General features: G+C 46.7%; 1 protein-coding gene and 1 non-coding gene across 4 annotated transcripts in view; one reads left to right on the top strand and one right to left on the bottom strand.

Annotated features, from left to right (window-relative positions):
* Nucleotides 1-4,432: 4,432 nt before the first annotated feature.
* On the bottom strand, nucleotides 4,433-4,504 carry trnad-guc (transfer RNA aspartic acid (anticodon GUC)). Its single transcript has one exon. It is a non-coding gene; the product is annotated as a tRNA-Asp (tRNA).
* A 973-nt stretch (nucleotides 4,505-5,477) lies between these two features.
* uimc1 (ubiquitin interaction motif containing 1) overlaps nucleotides 5,478-18,197 on the top strand; it is an 18,742-nt gene continuing 6,022 nt past the window's right edge. Inside the window, exons 1-15 of one of the 3 annotated variants that reach the window (XM_061056120.1) lie at nucleotides 5,478-5,756; nucleotides 6,039-6,123; nucleotides 6,615-6,760; nucleotides 7,405-7,480; nucleotides 7,564-7,682; nucleotides 10,812-10,956; nucleotides 11,028-11,350; nucleotides 11,502-12,107; nucleotides 12,208-12,262; nucleotides 13,016-13,113; nucleotides 13,266-13,381; nucleotides 13,693-13,837; nucleotides 13,935-14,039; nucleotides 14,377-14,444; nucleotides 14,796-14,983. In XM_061056120.1, the coding sequence (XP_060912103.1) occupies nucleotides 6,078-6,123; nucleotides 6,615-6,760; nucleotides 7,405-7,480; nucleotides 7,564-7,682; nucleotides 10,812-10,956; nucleotides 11,028-11,350; nucleotides 11,502-12,107; nucleotides 12,208-12,262; nucleotides 13,016-13,113; nucleotides 13,266-13,381; nucleotides 13,693-13,837; nucleotides 13,935-14,039; nucleotides 14,377-14,444; nucleotides 14,796-14,983 (2,236 nt within the window). In that variant the 5' untranslated portion in view covers nucleotides 5,478-5,756; nucleotides 6,039-6,077. Of the gene's footprint in view, nucleotides 5,834-5,963; nucleotides 6,124-6,614; nucleotides 6,761-7,404; nucleotides 7,481-7,563; nucleotides 7,683-10,811; nucleotides 10,957-11,027; nucleotides 11,351-11,501; nucleotides 12,108-12,207; nucleotides 12,263-13,015; nucleotides 13,114-13,265; nucleotides 13,382-13,692; nucleotides 13,838-13,934; nucleotides 14,040-14,376; nucleotides 14,445-14,795; nucleotides 14,984-18,197 lie in introns of those variants that run through there. The other 2 variants (XM_061056118.1, XM_061056121.1) reach the window with 2 other exon arrangements.

Here is an 18,197-nt window from a genome sequence, read left to right as displayed (position 1 = left end):
CGGCGACATATCAGACCATGGAGTTGTAGCAACTGCAAACAGAGCTGGCCAATCAGAGGAGAGTGGGCATGTGGGGGGGGGGGGGGGGGGGCCTTAAAGAGACAGTAACTGAAATGAAGCGTTTCAGAGGCCTTTTACTTTACTGACGGACGCCACGATCAGATAAAGAAGGAGGTGTCCCAGAGTGACATCAGTGAGGATCATAGATCTCCTTTAACGCTCGCCAATCAATGCACGACTCACGACGTGACGTCTTCAAACAGCTGATTATTGTCAACAAACTGACTCTAACTGTGTTCAGGAACTGTCCCGTCTGAACATCCTGAACTTCTTAAAGCTCAGAACCCGACTGATGACAAACCGTGGCGCCTCGTGTGTTCAGGTGTAAAAACGTGCGGCGTTCTTTGTTCCTGTGGGTTAGGGTTGTTCGTTGGACTGAAACGTGTAAAAACAGCTGATTGCTCCTTTAAATATATAAAGTAACCCCCTCCTCACATCGTTTAACAAACCAAAGTGTGAAATGAACCACGATGACCGTTTAAATGTAAATACTGTAACATAGGAGTCTTTCCACCAGGGGGCGCTGATCACTGCCGACTCTGCTCCCACCTCATCCCGAGGACCAATCAGCTTCAGTGCTGTATCAGTCTGAGGACCAATCAGCTTCAGTGCTGTATCAGTCTGAGGACCAATCGTCTCCGAGTGGATTTCTGACAGTCTGCAGTCGATTTTGTTCCGGCTGTAAAAAACGTTTCCCCGATATTCAAACGGTAAATAAAACGTCAGTAACTCGCAGGACGACTTTGCGGCTCCGCTCTGTGAAGAAAAATGTTTTCTTTAGTCCAAATATTCAAACTAACGTGAAGACGGAACCCGGTGAAGAAGCTGCTAGCTAACGTAGATAGCCTACTTTAACTTCCTGTATAAAGTGTAAACTAACGAGAAACTAGCATAGCGGCTTTTCAGCAGACATCAAAGGTTTTAACGCGCTAGCTAGCTAACATCATATTTAATGCGACATAAGGGATTTAAACTAGCAGCTGCTAACATGCTACTGTAGTTAGCTTGACCTTCAACCGCCTGAACGCCGACACTTTAAGACGTAAACCTCACGTACGGGACCTAAAGGGTTAAAGTGCTAACCACAACATTTAGTGAGCGCATGTGAAACTCTTTGAGATATTCCGGCTCACAGAAATGGCGAGCGACCCTCAAACTAAAAGACGTTTGGGCGTTGTGACACCTTGTCGTGCTCACAGGATCGTTTCTGGCGAGTTTTCTGCGCTCACCTTTAACCTCTCTCGTTTTGCCCACGTGACCTTCGGGGCTCCGTAGTGAAGTGATGACATCATATTTATATCGGATTATTCCTGCTGCATGTGCACAGTCCACGTTCACGATGAAGTAGCGTAGCATCAGGAGAAAACCAGAATGAGTTCAATCTGTGACGAACACAAATGATCCTCGACCCTCGATATAAACGTGTACTGTTGTTATAAGCGCCGCGTTAGCCAGGTCATTAGCATGCTAACTACACCTGCTTGGATCTGATATTTGAATGGATGATTGATGAATATATTCCGTTGAATTAATGCACCACTAGGTGGCGCTGATGACAATAAGGAATCATGACTCACTTGCTGTAGGACTTTTTAAACGCTGGTTTGTATGAAACTAAAGTTTTTTCTGTTAAGAGGGAAATGAATGAACACCTGTCGGTTTAAAAATGTTAAACATACTCGCGGTTCCCAGAGGATGAAAATCTGATGTGGTTGTCCTTTTGATGTAGCGCCATCATCAGGTTAGAAATGTAATCCCAGTTTGGTTAATGACACCTGAAGGAGTTCGATCTTTTCCTTCAGTTTCAGCTGTACTTTGTGTTTTACACTTGTTAGCAAGTGTTAGCATGCTAACACGCTAAGCTAAGATAGGGAACATGGTTCACCTGCTGAACATCAGCATGTTAGCACCGTAATTGTGAGCATGTTAGCATGTTGATGTTAGCATTTAGCTTGTAAATATTTTGTGTTGGATTTGCTTTTGACATGATGAGACCTCTGGAGGCGACGTTCAGAGGACAGCAGGTGGCGCTAAGGACTCAATGTGGTCCTAGAAGCGTTAGCTCAGGTGTGACTAGCATACCGATGTTTAGGGTTACGGTCGGTCATTTGAAGCTAAAGCAGAAAACAAACAGACCGCTCTTTTTTTACCCTTTATGTTCCATGTTGTTTTGTTCGGACGTCGTCAGGAGGGAACTCTTGAATTATCGATGTCACTGAAGAGGAAACGAGGAGAACGTTTTCTCCCTATGCAGTCGTAACTCCTCCTTCATGTCGGCCGTCAGCGTGCGTCTGAAACCTGTAGACGATTGATCGGAGCGTACGGATGCACTTCTGCTTTGCCTTCGTGTTCCTGAGAGGAACGTTTGTTGATCTGATTTGGTTGGTTGTATATTTCATTGAGGAACTTTTTTCACTTTAAAGTCGTAACTTGCTGCAGCGTGTGGGTTCCCATCACTTCCTGTTTAAGTTACCATTTCCTGTTATACATTTTCAAGAAACATCGACTGAAGTAGAAATACTACAAGAACGACTAACTTCCATTTTCATCTTTGGTCCCATTTATTAGCTTTTAGCGATGCTAGCTTAGCTGTGTGAATGGCCTTACACACAAATCTGAAATATCTCAACAACTATCCAATGTGTCGGCTCAAACTTTGGTACGGATGTTCCCGGCTCCCTGAGGATGCATCCTGCTCACTTTGGAAAGTCTGGCTTTCTCTATAGCGCCACCATGAGGTAGATATTCCTTTTGTTCCATGTCAGAACTCCCAGCCTATTTGGAGTTTGTTTGAGACAATCGTGGTCCCCAGAGGATGAATCCCACTATCTCTGTTAGTTCTTACATTTCCTCTGCTGCCCCCTGCAGGTGTTTAGTTTTAGTGTTTTAATAACTGCTAACCTGGTTTAGTGAGCTGCTGGGATTTTCATGATCCTCTGACTTCAGGTTTATTCTGTGAAACATCTCAAAGGATCGACGCTTCAGTCGCTCTGGATCCTCAGAGGATTTATCCTGATGACTTCTGGTTTTCATTGTGTAGTTTTGTAGTTTTAGTGAAAGACCCCTTAGTGGAGGGTTCTCGTGGATTTGAGTCTGGGGGGGTTCATGGTTCCCAGTCGATGCATCCTCATACCTTCGTTGATACAGATTTCAGCACTGCCATGACATTTTTTGGTTGTGAGGAAATGTTTATTTTCCCCTTTCAGGCTAAACTGGAATAACATCTGTGATCTCTGAACGCTTCATTTAGCGCCATCATGTGGCCGAAGTTTGTGTTTGTCCACTCGGTTTTATAACCACAAACCTGCAGAGAATCGCGTTCTCACCAGCTCCGGCTAGTTAGCAAATGTTAGCATGCTAACACGCCTGATTCTGATGGGCAGCACTTCACCTGTTTAAGATTAGCATGTTAGCATTGTCATTGCCTGTTAGGATGCTAACATTAGCATTAGCCCGAGTACAGGCTAACAACTGCGCTAGTCTTTTTTTTCTGCTCATTAACTGGAGAATGTTCTCTTAAGAGTCTAAAACTTTAATAAAATAAGACATTTTGGGGCATCATGGCCTAGTGGTTAGGTAGTGCCCTATGTACAGAAGCGGACGGTCATGGTTCAAGTCCGACCTGTGGCTCCTTTCCTGCAGGTCATTCCCGTCTCTCACTCTGATCTCTGACTCTGTCCACTTCCTGTCTCTAAATAAAGGAATAAAATAAATATCAAAACATTCTGACAAAGACAAATTGATCTTTGGTTTCAATAATTCACAATAAAGTTTATTTTAATAAAAACCTGTGAACTTTTGATCAAACATCTCTGCCGCACACTTATTAAACATTCAGACACTCTGTGACCTCTCTGGTTCATCACAGAACTTTTAACCTGCACGAGAGCCCAGAAACCCGCTGGACCAGTGAGAGTCCGGCGTCTGTTGGACTGATTCTCCTGGTGGTTCTGGTTCTGATGATCCTCATGGTTCTGATGGTTCTGGTTCTGATGCTTCACGTTGTACTCGGAGGGTTCTTCACGCCGTCTCTGAACTGTTTCATGATGTTCTGTTTTAGACTCTTTGTGTTTCACGCTGTGTGAGCAGAAGGTCAGACGATCTGGATGAAGTTTAGAAATGTGATTCAAACTGAAATAAACAAATAACAACAACAGTCTGGGAATCTTTATGAACAACATAACTTTATTTATTTACTGTGAGTTTATATGTTTTAAGAAGTGTCATATTTATAAAGTGCCAGCGTGTAATGTTTTAATGTTTTTGTTTGATGTCAATGTAAACATTTAACTCTTTCATGGCCTCACACGAGGATTCAGTCTGTTGGGATCTGTGAGCGCCCTCTGCTGGATTTCTCATGAAAAAATAATCACTCCCCGTCGGGGAATCGAACCCCGGTCTTCCGCGTGACAGGCGGAGATACTGTCCACTATACTAACGAGGAAGGTGCACGATGATGGAGCGCATTAAACTAAAGACTGAATATGAGGTAGATGACTTCTTCTGATGAGGCAAATATTTCAGATTCATCGATGTTAGAAAAAATAAAAATGGAGCAAAATGAATTACGACATGAAAAAAAAAGTATTTTCTAACATCACTAACTTTACCTGATAAACCGTTATCAGAAAAAAATAATTAAAAAAAGAAGACAAACGATCATTCCTCTCTTTAATCTGTAGTTTAATAATCATCTCTCTTTCTGGATTCGATCCTTCAGGAGCTGAAAACAGCCGCGCGACTCTATACAAGAAGTTACGGTACGGAGGCCTAGAGCGACCAAAAAGAACCAATACGGTCCTGTAGATATATCAGAATCAGAAATACTTTATTAATCCTAGAGGGAAATTCGATCGTTGCAGTTGCTCCAAAATATACAGTATAGCAGTAGAAATATAGTTGTATTATATACAAAATATTAATCAAATAGAAGAGGAATGTAAGTAAGATATCAATAATAGATATAAATTATATAGATAGATAGCCTGTCCAGCCCCAACCCTCCAGACCACAGCAGAGTACATTTCCAATTAAAACAAATAATGAATAAAACCTAATATTAGTGATATATTTTAGTATTTAATATTGATAAAAAATTAAAGTCATTAAAAACCCAAAAGATAAGATAACACTTGTTCTCCGTTACCTCTAATTATAACTCTGTGGTTATATTTCTATATTTAAACAACTTTGAATGATTAATTCTGTAGATCTGAGGATTTTAAGATTATTTATTTATTAAATGATTAAATGTTTTAATAACTTTACTTATTATCAGTGTCTTAAATGGATCTCTTATAATTCGCTCAAGAATGTCTCTTTTATTTTAAATTTCCTTTTTGAGAAGTCGCTGAAAGACGGAGCCGCATTAGTTATTTTTGGACGCTCCCAGCACCCGTACCGTAACTCCCTGTATAGACGCGCCTCGTTTTGAAAGCTGGTTTGACTCCGGGCTGAGGAGGGTCCGGAGCTCCGACAGAAAAATCCTGAGTATAAAGTCAGGACTTAATTTGTTGTTGGGTTGGGGTGCTCATTTCGCTAAATGTTCTCTTACTATCTGAACTTAGCAAATGTACATTCCTTGAAAAGAACACAAATGAACCGAATGTCCCTGAATGCCTCACGATAGACGCGCCTTACGTGATCTCCGTAAACAGAAACAAACATGGCGCCGCGAAAGTGAGGAGAAGTCTGATGTGAGTGTTTTTAAATTTAATAAGATTGAAATGAGTCATGATTGATGAAGCTGTTAAACTAAAGGGCACGCGGACAGGTGTGTTTAACTTCAAATGTTCAGTTTATTTCACTAAAAGTCCCAAATACGAACTTTAAAGGCAGTTTGTCTTTAAATCAACGTCTCGTTTCCATGTCAACCTGATGGCCTCTTCACACACTGCAGGTAGTCTCACCTGTAACCAGCTCAACAGGTGCTCACTCTACCTGCTGTCGCTCAGGTCAGGTGTGTTCTCATTGAACAGGTGCTCACTCTACCTGCTTCAAACTGAGCAGTCGGACCAATGAGAGGAAGAACAGGACCTTCATCATCATCATCATCATCATCAGGTAAATCCTGTGTGTGTGTGTCTGTGTGTGTGTGTGTGTGTGTGTCTGTGTTGTCTGTGTGTGTGTGTGTGTGTGTGTGTGTGTGTGTGTGTGTGTGTGTGTCTGTCTGTGTGTGTGTGTGTGTGTGTGTGTGTGTGTGTGTGTGTCTGTCTGTGTCTGTCTGTGTGTGTGTGTGTGTGTGTGTCTGTCTGTGTGTGTGTGTGTGTGTGTGTGTGTGTCGCCCGCTGTGCTGAAACGTAATGTGACCTCACAGACCAGGACGCCAACACTGTCACTGAATCAATATGAATATACAAAGACGTGATGAGGGCGGAGCTTAGTTACAACACAGTCTGAAAATGGCGACTAGTAACCAGCGAACAGACGGTCCTGTGACCACGTGGCGTCCTGCTTTAACGCCACATGTTGATCACAGGAGCATGCAGAGGTCACTGATGTCTTTTTGTTTTCCTGACTCACCGTGATGTTTGTCGTGTCTTTGTTACTCGCAGTCGGTCCGCCGCCGAATAGGATGGCGCTGAGGAAGCACGCTCTCCAGGATGTCGCCGACGTTCCCTCTGGAAGCCAACGCAGCGACCACAACACGCAGGAGGGCGGAGCTCCGGACGACCACAGAGACGACAGAGACGACAGAGATGTAAAGACGTTCGCTGTTTGATTTATTTCTTATTTTTGAAACGCTTCAGGTCGACTCCTTCACGCCGCCTTTATTTCACGATGGCGTTTCTCTCTCTCGCTCAGCGGCGTTTGATCGGAGATCTGAAGTCTGAACTTTCAGATTCCATCGATCACAAAAAAACATGCGGGTTAGAAAAGGTTGTAAAAAGTCGAAGTCCTAACGGCGTGTGAGCGTCAGAAACAGCGTCCGCTTGATTCTGTTGCTTCCTGTCGTGAGTGACCTCACAGCCTGCGAGCCACATGACACGCCGTTTAACCCCGACGTCCCGCGTGGAGCTCGCCGTGAGGCAGCGAGGTAAACGTTAGCTTCTCTCGCTCAGCAGCGCTGGTTAGCTTGTCGTGCTAAGTTACGACGGCGTTGCGTTAATGACATCATCAGCTTTGACTCTTGTAAACACTCCCGTTTCCTCCGCCTTCAAAATAAAAGCACTAGAAGGCAATATTTCCACGGTGAGCGTGCTGGCGGTTTTCTGGACCTGCTGGTCGACTGTCATGAACCGAGTCGTAAAGTGGCGTCAGTGGCGTCGCTGTAAAATCCACATGAGAAACACGAGGCTTTCAGGAAACGTGGGAAATAACAGCTCTGTAACTTTGTTCTTTCAGGACGAGCTCTCATCGCCACTTCTGCCTCGCTCGCCCCGAGAGAGACGCCGGAGAGAGAAGGACAACAAAGCCAAAGGTGACCAATCACAGCAGACGAGGCACAGTCAGGTCCGTGCTGATTGGCCGCTGATGTTTGGTTCCTCCTTCTGTTGTTTGCAGAGATGACGGAGGACGAGATGATGGACTTGGCGTTGCGTCTGAGTGAACAGGAAGCCAGCATGACGGCGAGCAGGATGCAGAAAGAGGAAGAGGCGGTGATGAAAGCCATCGAAGAGAGTGTGAGGACGCCGCTGTTTACTGACACACCGACACACACCGGAACACCCGCCATCACACGCCATGTTTACTTTTAGTGCAACTGAGTTTATAAACACTGACCACATGCACGCCACATGCACGCTCTTCTTTTTGACTTCCAACACACCACAGGAGCAGTCAGAGGGATCGTCCAATGAGAAACAGGCTGATGTTAAGTGGTCAAAGTAAAGAAAATCTGAAATAATATATCAAGCGGAGCCGGAGCTGGTGCGGGAGGTGGAGCGCTACCAGCTAGACATAGTCGGGCTCGCCTCTACGCACAGCGTCGGTTCTGGAACCAAACTCCTGGAGACGGGCTGGACTCTCTCTTTCTCTGGAGTTGCCCAGGGTGAGAGGCGCTGGGGGCGGGTGTGGGGATACTCACAAGCCCCCGACTGAGCGCCGCTGTGTTGGAGTTTTCCCCGGTGAACGAGAGGGTCGCCTCTCTGCACCTAACAGCAGCTCAGAGTACACGGCCTTCTTGGCGTCTGTGGTTGGGGTCCTGGAAGGGGTTCCGGTTGGGGTCCTGGAAGGGGTTCCGCCTGGGGACTCTGTAGTTCTACTGGGGGACTTCAATGCTCACGTGGGCGACGACGGGGGACACCTGGAGGGGAGTGATTGGGAGGAACGGCCCGATCTGAACCCGAGTGGTGTTTTGTTGTTGGACTTCTGTGCTAGTCATGGATTGGTCATAACAAACACCATGTTCAAGTATAGGGATGTTCATAAGTGTACCTGGTACCAGAACACCCGAGGACAAAGATCGATGATCGACTTTGGGTCTCTGCCGGAAAAAGGTGGATTGCTCTCTCCGGGTGGGGAGTGAGTCTTTGCCCCAAGTGGAGGAGTTCAAGTATCTCGGGGTCTTGTTCACGAGTCAGGGTAGGATGGAGCGTGAGATCGACTTTGTAGTTGTTTCATCAGATCTGCGGCCGTATGTTCTGGACTCTCGGGTAAAGAGAGGAGCAGAGCTGTCAACTGATCTCCACCTGGTGGTGAGTTGGGTCAGACTGGTACAGACCTGGCAAATCCAAACGTGGAGTGCGGGTGAACTGGGAACATCTGGCAGAGGCCCCTGTCCGTGGGGTCTTCAACTCCCACCTCCGGAAGAACTTCTCCCTCATCCCGGGGGAGGTTGGGGACATGGAGTCCAAGTGGTCCATGTTCAAAGCCTCCATTGTAGAAGTGGCTGCTTGGAGTTGCGGCCAGAAGACCGTCGGTGGCTGTCGTGGCGGCAACCTCAGAACCCGCTGGTGGAAGCCGTCAGGCTGAAGAAGGAGGCCTTTCGGGCTTGGTTAGTCCAGGGGTCTCTGGAAGCAGCTGACAGGTATCGGGTGGCTCGGAGGGCTGTGGCTTCAGTGGTTGCGGAAGCAAAAACCCGGGTGTGGGAGGAGTTCGGGGAGGCTTTGGAGAAGGACTTTCGTTTGGCCTCAAAGAGGTTCTGGCAAACCGTCCGACGGCTCAGGAAGGGAAAGCTGGGCTTGCCCCAGGCTGTTATCAGCAGGGGTGGAGAACTGCTGACCCGGACTTGGGATCACATTGAGCGGTGGAGGAACTCCTGAACCCAGACAACAGGTCCTCTGAAGAGGAGGCAGAGTCTGGAGATCCAGGGGAAGCCTTACCACTAACCTTGGCAGAGGTCACTGAGGCAGTTAGAAAGCTCCTCAAGGCGCGGGGGGGATGAGATTCGCCCTGAGATGCTAAAGGCTCTGGACATTGTTGGGCTGTCTTGGCTGTCTTCAATGTCACATGGAAATCTGGGACAGTGCCTGTGGAGTGGCAGACCGGTGTGGTGGTCCCCATTTTCAAAAAGGGGGACCGTAAGGTGTGCTCCAATTATCGGGGTATCACACTTCTCAGCCTTCCGTGGAAAGCTTACTCTAGGGTGCTGGAAAGGAGGCTCCGGCCGATTGGCGGATTGGCGGAGCGGGGCGGGGGGGGGGGCGGGACATGGGAATTTGCTCATCCAGTCTACATGTGTTTTGTGGATTTGGAGAAGGCTTTTGACCGTGTCCCTCGGGGATCATGTGGGGGGTATTGCGGGAATATGGGGCCCCAGGGCCGTTGGTACGAGCCATCCGGTCCCTGTATGACCAAAGTGGGAGCTGTGTCCGCATCCTCGGCACAAAGTCAGACCCGTTCCCAGTGCGTGTAGGCCTCCGCCAGAGTTGCCCCTTGTCACCGGTCCTGTTTGTGATCTTCATGGACAAGATCTCAAGGAGCAGCCGGGGGGAGGAGGGTTTCCAGTTTGGGGACCTCAAAATCTCGTCTCTGCTTTTTGCAGATGACGTGGTTTTGTTGGCTTCCTCAAGCTGGGACCTCCCAGCAGACATTGGGGCGGTTTGCAGCCGAGTGCGAAGCGGCTGGGATGAGGGTTAGCACCTCCAAGTCCGAGGCCGTGGTTCTCTGCCGGATAACAGTGGATTGCTCTCTCCGAGTGGGGAGTGAGTCTTTGCCCCAAGTGGAGGAGTTCAAGTATCTCGGGGTCTTGTTCACGAGTGAGGGTAGAATGGAGCGTGAGATTGACAGACGGATTGGCGCGGCGTCAGCAGTAATGCAGGCGTTGTGCGATTGCCGTTGTGGCGAAGAGGGAGCTGAGCCTGAAGGCAACGCTCTCGATTTACCGGTCGATCTACGTTCCAACCCTCACCTATGGTCATGAGCTTTGGGTAGTGACCGAAAGAATGAGACTGCGGATACAAGCGGCCGAAATGAGTTTCCTCCAGAGGGTGGCGAGCTCGGAGTAGAGCAGCTGCTCCTCCGCATTGAAAGGAGCCAGTTGAGGTGCTCCTGCTCCCTTTAGAGGTTTTCCAGGCACGGCCAACTGGGAGGAGACCCCGGGCAGACCCAGAACACGCTGGAGGGATTACATATCCCGTCTAGCCTGGGGACGCCTCGGACTCCCCCAGGAGGAGCTGGAAAACGTTGCTGGGGAGAGGGAAGTCTGGGCTGATTTACTGCGCCTGCTACCACCGCGACCCGACCTAGAAAAGGGGAGGAAAATGGATGGATGGACGTTATTGATGGCGTTTAGAAAGCAGGGAGTGTTCGTGGCTTTGACAGATGTTCCTCGACCCTTAGCGAATAAAGAATGTCTTTGTGTTTCTCAGATGGGAGAGAGTCAGACACGAGCCTGCGCTCCGCTCGCCGGCCCTGAAGCTGCACTCAGACTCTGCTCGCGACGGAAACTCTCCTACTCCAACAGGAAGCAGGGAGAGGTCGGCTGCTCGCCGCACGCCACAGAGCTGAACGGAGGTGAGTTAGAGGTCGACAGGTAAGAGTCTGCTGACGCTGTGATGTCATCATGAACTCTCTTCTCTGTTCAGAAGGTAGAGAAGCAGCCGATGACAGTCGGAGTCTGAAGAGGAAGAGAAGAGCAGGAAGTCCGCTGCTGGAGATGCCCGACTTATCTCAGACTCAGAAGATCTCTCAGGACTCAGCGTGCGGCTCGGATCCTCTGGACCTGCAGCCGGACTCCCAGCAGGTTTCTCTGGACCTGCAGCTGGACTCCCAGCAGGTTTCTCTGGACCTGCAGCCGGACTCCCAGCAGGTTTCTCTGGACCTGCAGCTGGACTCCCAGCAGGTTTCTCTGGTCCTGCAGCCAGACTCCCAGCAGGTTTCTCTGGACCTGCAGCTGGACTCCCAGCAGGTTTCTCTCCACACCTCTCTGTGTCTCTCTCTTTATTAAAGTTTGATTTGTAACGAGGAGCTGAACCCTCAGATTCTTGAGGTTTAGTTTGAGTCCTTCAGTCGGGGCTCTCTCCACACTCTCCTGATCATCATGTTTGTTGGTTTCTCAGAGCTGTGACTCCACCCAGATCGACGAAGGTAGATCTCCGGTCTTCCCCTCTACGGGCTGCCGAGCGGAGGTCCTGGTCCCCCGTCTGAGTCAGAACCTGCTGCAGTCCTGCAGGACCTCAGGGTTCGTGTTGTGCTCTCAGGACTCTTCAGACGACCCTCTAAAGTCTCCGCAGGCTCAAACCAGGAGCCCCACGTTCCCCCAAAGAGAGCCGGCTGTGTTCTCAGAGACGGAGCAGGTGGACGACTCGGAGACCCAGCTGAGTCCAGAGGGGTCTCAGAGCCCGGTGTTTGGAAGGACCACTCAGCACCAGAAGTCTCCGAGTGCCTGCACACTTCAGGTCTGTAACTCAGGGTTCAAGTCCTCCTCTCAGGAGAGTTTATCCTCCTCTGTGAGGTCCGCGTCCTGTCGCCCTCGGAGCCCCGTGTTCCCGAGAATCCTTGACCTTCACGAGACCCTACCTCCACCTGACAGATCCGGGGTCTGTACAAGTCCAGTCTTCTCAGATGAACAGGCTGAGCAGGGTCCCGTTGGCAGTCTGAGCCGGGTGTTGGACAGGACTGGCAAACGGACAAAGATCCAACAGGCAACTGCTCAGATCCGAGAGGTGAGTTCAAAGGTCAAACTGTAAGAGGGGGCTTTTATGAGATCGCATAAACAGCTGTATGGAAGTCTGTAACTCGCCCTTTTCTCTCTCTCTCTTTCAGGACAAGAAGACTGATCCAGCTCCAGGTGTCGCCTGTCACGTGACACCTCCATCAGGTCAGGAAGTCTTCTGATTGGTTCCTTATTTATAAGCGTTTCAGACACGTGTCATATTTCACATGAGGTCGTTTATTTCTCCGTCTGTCTACGTTCAGTTCACCATGTTGAGTTTAGTCCATTGAGCCCTTTTCCCCTCGGGGTCAGGGTTGGGTCTGTGTAGGGGTCAGGGATGGGTCGGGTCAGGATCGGGTCAGGGATGGGTCTGTGTAGGGGTCAGGGACGGGTCAGGGTTGGGTCTGTGTAGGGGTCTGGGTCAGGGACGGGTCAGGATCTGGGTCAGGGACGGGTCAGGTCTGGGTCTGGGTCAGGGACGGGTCTGGGTCAGGGTTGGGTCTGTGTAGGGGTCAGGGACGGGTCAGGGTCTGGGTCAGGGTCGGGGTCAGGGACGGGTCAGGGTTGGGTCTGTGTAGGGGTCAGGGACGGGTCAGGGTCAGGCTCTGGGTCTGGGTCGGGGTCTGGGTCAGGGTCAGGTCTGGGTCAGGGACGGGTCTGGGTCAGGGTTGGGTCTGTGTAGGGGTCAGGGACGGGTCAGGGTCTGGGTCTGGGTCAGGGACGGGTCAGGGTCGGGGTCAGGGTCTGGGTTAGGTCTGGGTCAGGGTCAGGTCTGGGTCAGGTCGGGGTCTGGGTTAGGTCTGGGTCAGGGTCAGGTCAGGGTCTGGGTCAGGGTCTGGGTCAGGGTTGGGTCTGTGTAGGGGTCAGGGACGGGTCAGGGACGGGTCTAGGTTAAACTCATGTTTGTGTCCCGTGCAGACGAGGAGCTGACTGAAGTGATCAGAGACTCATCAGAGACGGAGCTGAGCAGCGACATGAAGCTGCTCTGGTCTGATGACGACGACGCCGACGTGACGGTATAGTTCTGTTATTTAAAGAGACAGTACGCTGCCACTAACACTCACCACAGCACCACGTGTGAGCTGAGACTAAATACAAATCTCCACTAACGTCTGGTTCATTTTGTCTAGTCGTGTAACTGTCTGTTCTCACCATCTGTCCGCTGCAGCCGGCGGCGGTGGCCTCACCCAGCCCGGTCTTCCCAGAGGAGAGAGCCGTGGATCGGGCAGACGGTCAGACGGCGTCCCTGAATCACACGACCGGAACAAATGGCGGCGACTGCAGGTAAAGAAAACGCGAAAGGTCAGCCTGATGAGAGTTTGTTCTCGAGGTCATCACAGGTTAAAGGTCAGAGGTCATCACAGGTCAAAGGTCACTTTAACATCAAAACGTCCTGCACCGAGAGGCCATTCACAGTTTCACACCCAGAGACTCCGACGAGTCAAAGCTCCTCCCTCTTTACTGTTGTGTTGGCTTTGGCGCCTCCTGCTGACAAAACACGTTCCACATTTTTGGATCCAGAATCCAAAATAATCCTCATTTATAAATCCCTTCTCCTCCTCCTCTTATTTCTCCTCCTTCTGATCCTCCTGCAGTCAGCAGACCTCCACCTCAGAGCGAGACCCTCACCTGCTCAGCTGTCAGGCGGCGGTCAGCAGGTCTGCAGGCGGAGGGACGGTGCATTACTATTGGGGGGTTCCCTTCTGTCCCCGAGGCCTGAACCCAGACTCCTACACACAGGTGAGACCGTGTTATTATGTAACGTTGTCAACATGTTTTAAAATGATTCATTTTCTGTGTTTATAAAAATCTAACACATCCTGGTCCTGGTCCTCAGGTGATCCTGGCTCAGATGGAGGTATATGAGAAGAGTCTGAAGCAGGCTCAGAGGTGTCTGCTGAGGAAGGTGGAGTGGGGCGAGGCCGTCCTGCCACAGGTCGAGGTACAGACTCTTTGTTTGATATTTCTCTGAACACTCCAACGTGTCTGAAACAGGAAATCACTCAGCTGTCAGTTTGGATCTTAATGTGGTCGATGGAATCAGAACTTTTTCTCTGTTCTGCACCGGTCGGACAGAGAAGCTGAGTTAATAGCTCAGATATCGATGTAAACAACGTTCATCATCATCACAAGTTGACTGTTAACATATTTTTTAAGTTTGCTTTTCTGTGTTTGCTCTCCGCTTGTGTTTACATTCATGTTGTTCCTGCTGAGATCTGAATACACAAAGCCGTCTCCTGATTGGTCAGTGATTAAAGCTCCATCCTCTTTCTCCTCAGAAATCTCCTTTACCGGAGTCAATGTCGCCTGAACCGTCTGACCCACCTGAACCGGACGTTCCCCAAAGGTAAAAAAAAAACCTGCAACAACGGTACAATAACAGTACCGTCTGTAAGAGTTAGAACACAGCGCGGTAACAGTACCGTCTGTAAGAGTTAGAACACAGAGCGCGGTAACAGTACCGTCTCTAAGAGTTAGAACACAGAGCGCGGTAACAGTACCGTCTCTAAGAGTTAGTATCTGGAGCTTCCACTGTGCCTTGCTTTCAAACGTTTTGTGAATTCACAGACTTTGACATGATTATAAAACGCATTTCTGGCACTTTTCTAAAAGTCTTAAAAGGGCTGTAGTTTTCACAAGAATCTAAATCCTAACTTGATATTTGTTGTTTTTGATTTGTTTGTGAACATGTTTCCAGACGACTTCTCAGAAAGAGACGAAACAGACTGAGTGAGGACGTCGATGACTCTCCTGCTGCTGAGGGGAAGGAGCAGGAAGACAAGACGGACGGAGAGGAGGAGAAGGAAAAGGAGACCACAGAAGAAGAGAAGAAGAGTGACGGAGGAGGAGGGCAGGGGGATTCAGACGACTGTGAGGTCTGTCCAGGTACATAAGCTTCACCTTTTTCTTTAACTGAAATATATTCATGATCAGGACGAAGAGTCCAGGGTCTCATTTATAACCGTTGCGTACGCTCAAAACTGGGTCTGAAACTGCCGTACGCCTTTTCCCACGCAAAGTTTGTGATCTATAAAAACAAACCTGACGGTAAAATGTGCGCACCGGTAAGCAAACTCTGACCCAGGCGTACGTTCATTTTGGAGACATGGGAAATTGGCGACACAGACGGCGAGGTGGTGAATTGAAGCCTGCAGATACAAAGTGATGTCTCTTCCACAATTTATTTAACTAAATATCAAACTTTACTGACAGATCCACGTCATCAGAATCATTCAAACCGACAATTTTATTTAGGCTATATATGTAAGTGAGCCGTTTCCAATAAGTCACTTTAATTATGACAATATATAAACATAAAATAAAAAGTAAAAATAAAATCCGCCACATTGCATCAGCGCCGTCTCGCCTTCATTATCCCGGACGGACCGGACTTGTACACTAATGTAATCACTGATGTAGAGTTAAACATTAGACTAACACAGAGACCATAGAGCCTCCAGTTTTCATTAATATTTATCATCAAGTGTGATTTTTAGTTTTAATAAAGATGACTGCGTCAAGACGCACAGAGCGCACAGAGACACGGCGGTGGCTTCACACATTTCGCCTTCTCGTTACTCAGCATGTCTTCATCAGCTGCACGTATTTATTCTGTAAATAATTCAAGTGTGGACATTAAGTCGGGGCATCTCTGACACGATCATTAGGTCTATATATTCTATATATAGTCTTCCATGCTATATTTTTTAAGATCTTTGATGAGACTTTTCCATTTCAAAGAAGAAAAAAGTCCACAAGCAAAACCTGGTTAACAAACAGCTTAAAGCGTTCTATTGCCAAGAAGAATAAACTGTATCGGGACTATCTTACTAATCCCTCACCCCTGTTTTTGAAACGCTACAAAACATACAGAAATAAATGTAATCACTTACTGCGTTCATCTAAACGTAAGTTCTACGAAAATAAATTTTGTGATTATCAGAAAGATATGAAAACTACATGGAAGATCATTAATGAAATTATTAATAAAAATACTGTCAACGCTAATGTTCAGAGCGAATTCAAAGGGGATGACAAAATTATGACTGATTCTTTTGAAATAGCCAATGAATTTAATAATTTTTTTGTGAATATTGGTCCTTCGCTTGCAGACAAAATATCACAGATTTCATTATCTATCTCTGGTATTAAGAGACCCTCCTCTTCCTTTGTATTATCTCCCATCAGTGAGTCTGAGCTTGTGGATGTCGTTAACAAACTCAAATCAACTGCTCCAGGTCATGATGAGCTGAAATCTTCAATCTTTAAAAAATGCATTCCATACATAACCAAACCAATCCTTCATATTTTTAATCTTTCTCTTGGAACTGGTGTATTTCCCGATCAATTAAAATGGGCTAAAGTCATTCCCCTCTTCAAAGCAAATGATCCATCCCTATTTTCCAATTACAGACCGATATCTATCCTTCCGTGCTTTTCTAAAGTTCTGGAAAAACTAGTCTACATCCGCATGTTTAAATATTTTAATGACAATAAAATTCTTTATACACATCAGTATGGATTCAGAGAAAAACATTCAACTTCGATGGCCCTGACCCAACTCTTTGACAACATTACTAAATCTCTTGACGATAAGGAAATCACTCTCGGTGTGTTCATTGACTTATCAAAAGCATTTGATACAGTCAACCATGATATTCTAATGCAGAAACTTTCTCATTATGGTTTAAGTGGTACAGATCTGTTATGGTTCAAAAGTTACTTGTCAGTAAGAAAGCAATTTGTAACCTGGAATAATATTTCATCTGATTACAGTTTAATTTCTTGTGGGGTGCCGCAAGGGTCGATCCTTGGTCCTTTACTCTTTCTTATTTATATTAATGACTTCTCCGTGATTTCTTGATCTCAAAGAAAGCATTTTTCATCTTGTTTGCTGATGATTCCAATATTTTTCTATCTGGTAGTGATGGGCAAAGATTGGTGTACGAAATGAACAGTGAATTAAGTAAAGTTGACACCTGGTTTAAGGCAAACTATTATCACTCAATACAAAAAAAGCTCATACATGTTATTTATACCCAGAAACCTACAGACCAAATTTACTTTTCCCAATGTATATATTGCCAATAATATCTTAGAAAGGGTAACCGTTACTAAATTTCTTGGAATTGTCATCATATAACACTTATCTCAGGCAAAATAGCAAAAAATATTGGAGTCATCAGAAGAATAATGCATCTGTTATCAATAAAAATCCTTCTTAATTTATATTACACTATGATCTATCCATACATCTCATACTGTAACATTGTTTGGGCTAGCACCTTCAAAAGCAACCTCAACTGCATGTTTTCTCTGCAAAAACGGTTCTTCAAAATGATCACTTTCTCCAACAGATTTAGCAGCTCTACTCCTTTGTTCCAGTCCCTACGAATTCTCCCCATCTTCCACCTAAACCAGTTTCAGATGTGTATTTTTGTTTTCCAATCAGTTAACAACTTACTCCCCGTCTGTTTTCAAGATATATTTCAATTCAATTCTCAAATCCATCATTACAACACAAGGTCAGCCAACTTACTTCATTCTGCATTTTTCAGGACATCGTTTTCTCAATTCTCCATCAGATTCAGAGGACCTCATTGTTGGAACAAATTACCCAATCATATTAGAAACAGCACCAGCCTCAACTTATTTAAAAAACAAACCATTCATTTCCTGCTTGGCCGATTAACCAACGCGCCATCGTAATCTTTCTCTGCCGTAAGAGCTTATTTTACTTTTTCCCCTCTTCTTTAATTTGTCTCTTTCTTGTTTTGTTTTCTTTTACACCTTATTGAGTTTGTGTTCTTGTTAGCTTTATTGTTTTTCTTGGACTACATTAATAATATGTCTCTGTGTTACATGTTTCTCTTTAGGAGGGCCACTCGACAAAGCTCCTCTGGGTTTATTTGGCTCCTCCAGCACATTTCTTTCAAAATGTAGTTTGTTAATTAACTAATCATTATGTACTGTCTGTTTTTCCATTGATCTATTATGTTTATGTTTTTTTTGTGCAATAAATACATTTAAAAAAAAAATATATCCTCATAATTAGTCACAGAGCAGACGGAGTTTCCCACGAAAAAAAGGGCCAACAATC

Source organism: Labrus mixtus, chromosome 14 (genome assembly GCF_963584025.1).
Source record: "Labrus mixtus chromosome 14, fLabMix1.1, whole genome shotgun sequence".
Classification (NCBI taxonomy): Eukaryota; Metazoa; Chordata; class Actinopteri; order Labriformes; family Labridae; genus Labrus; species Labrus mixtus.
Note: the sequence above shows the minus strand (reverse complement) of the source record. Positions and strands in the feature narration are given on the sequence as shown.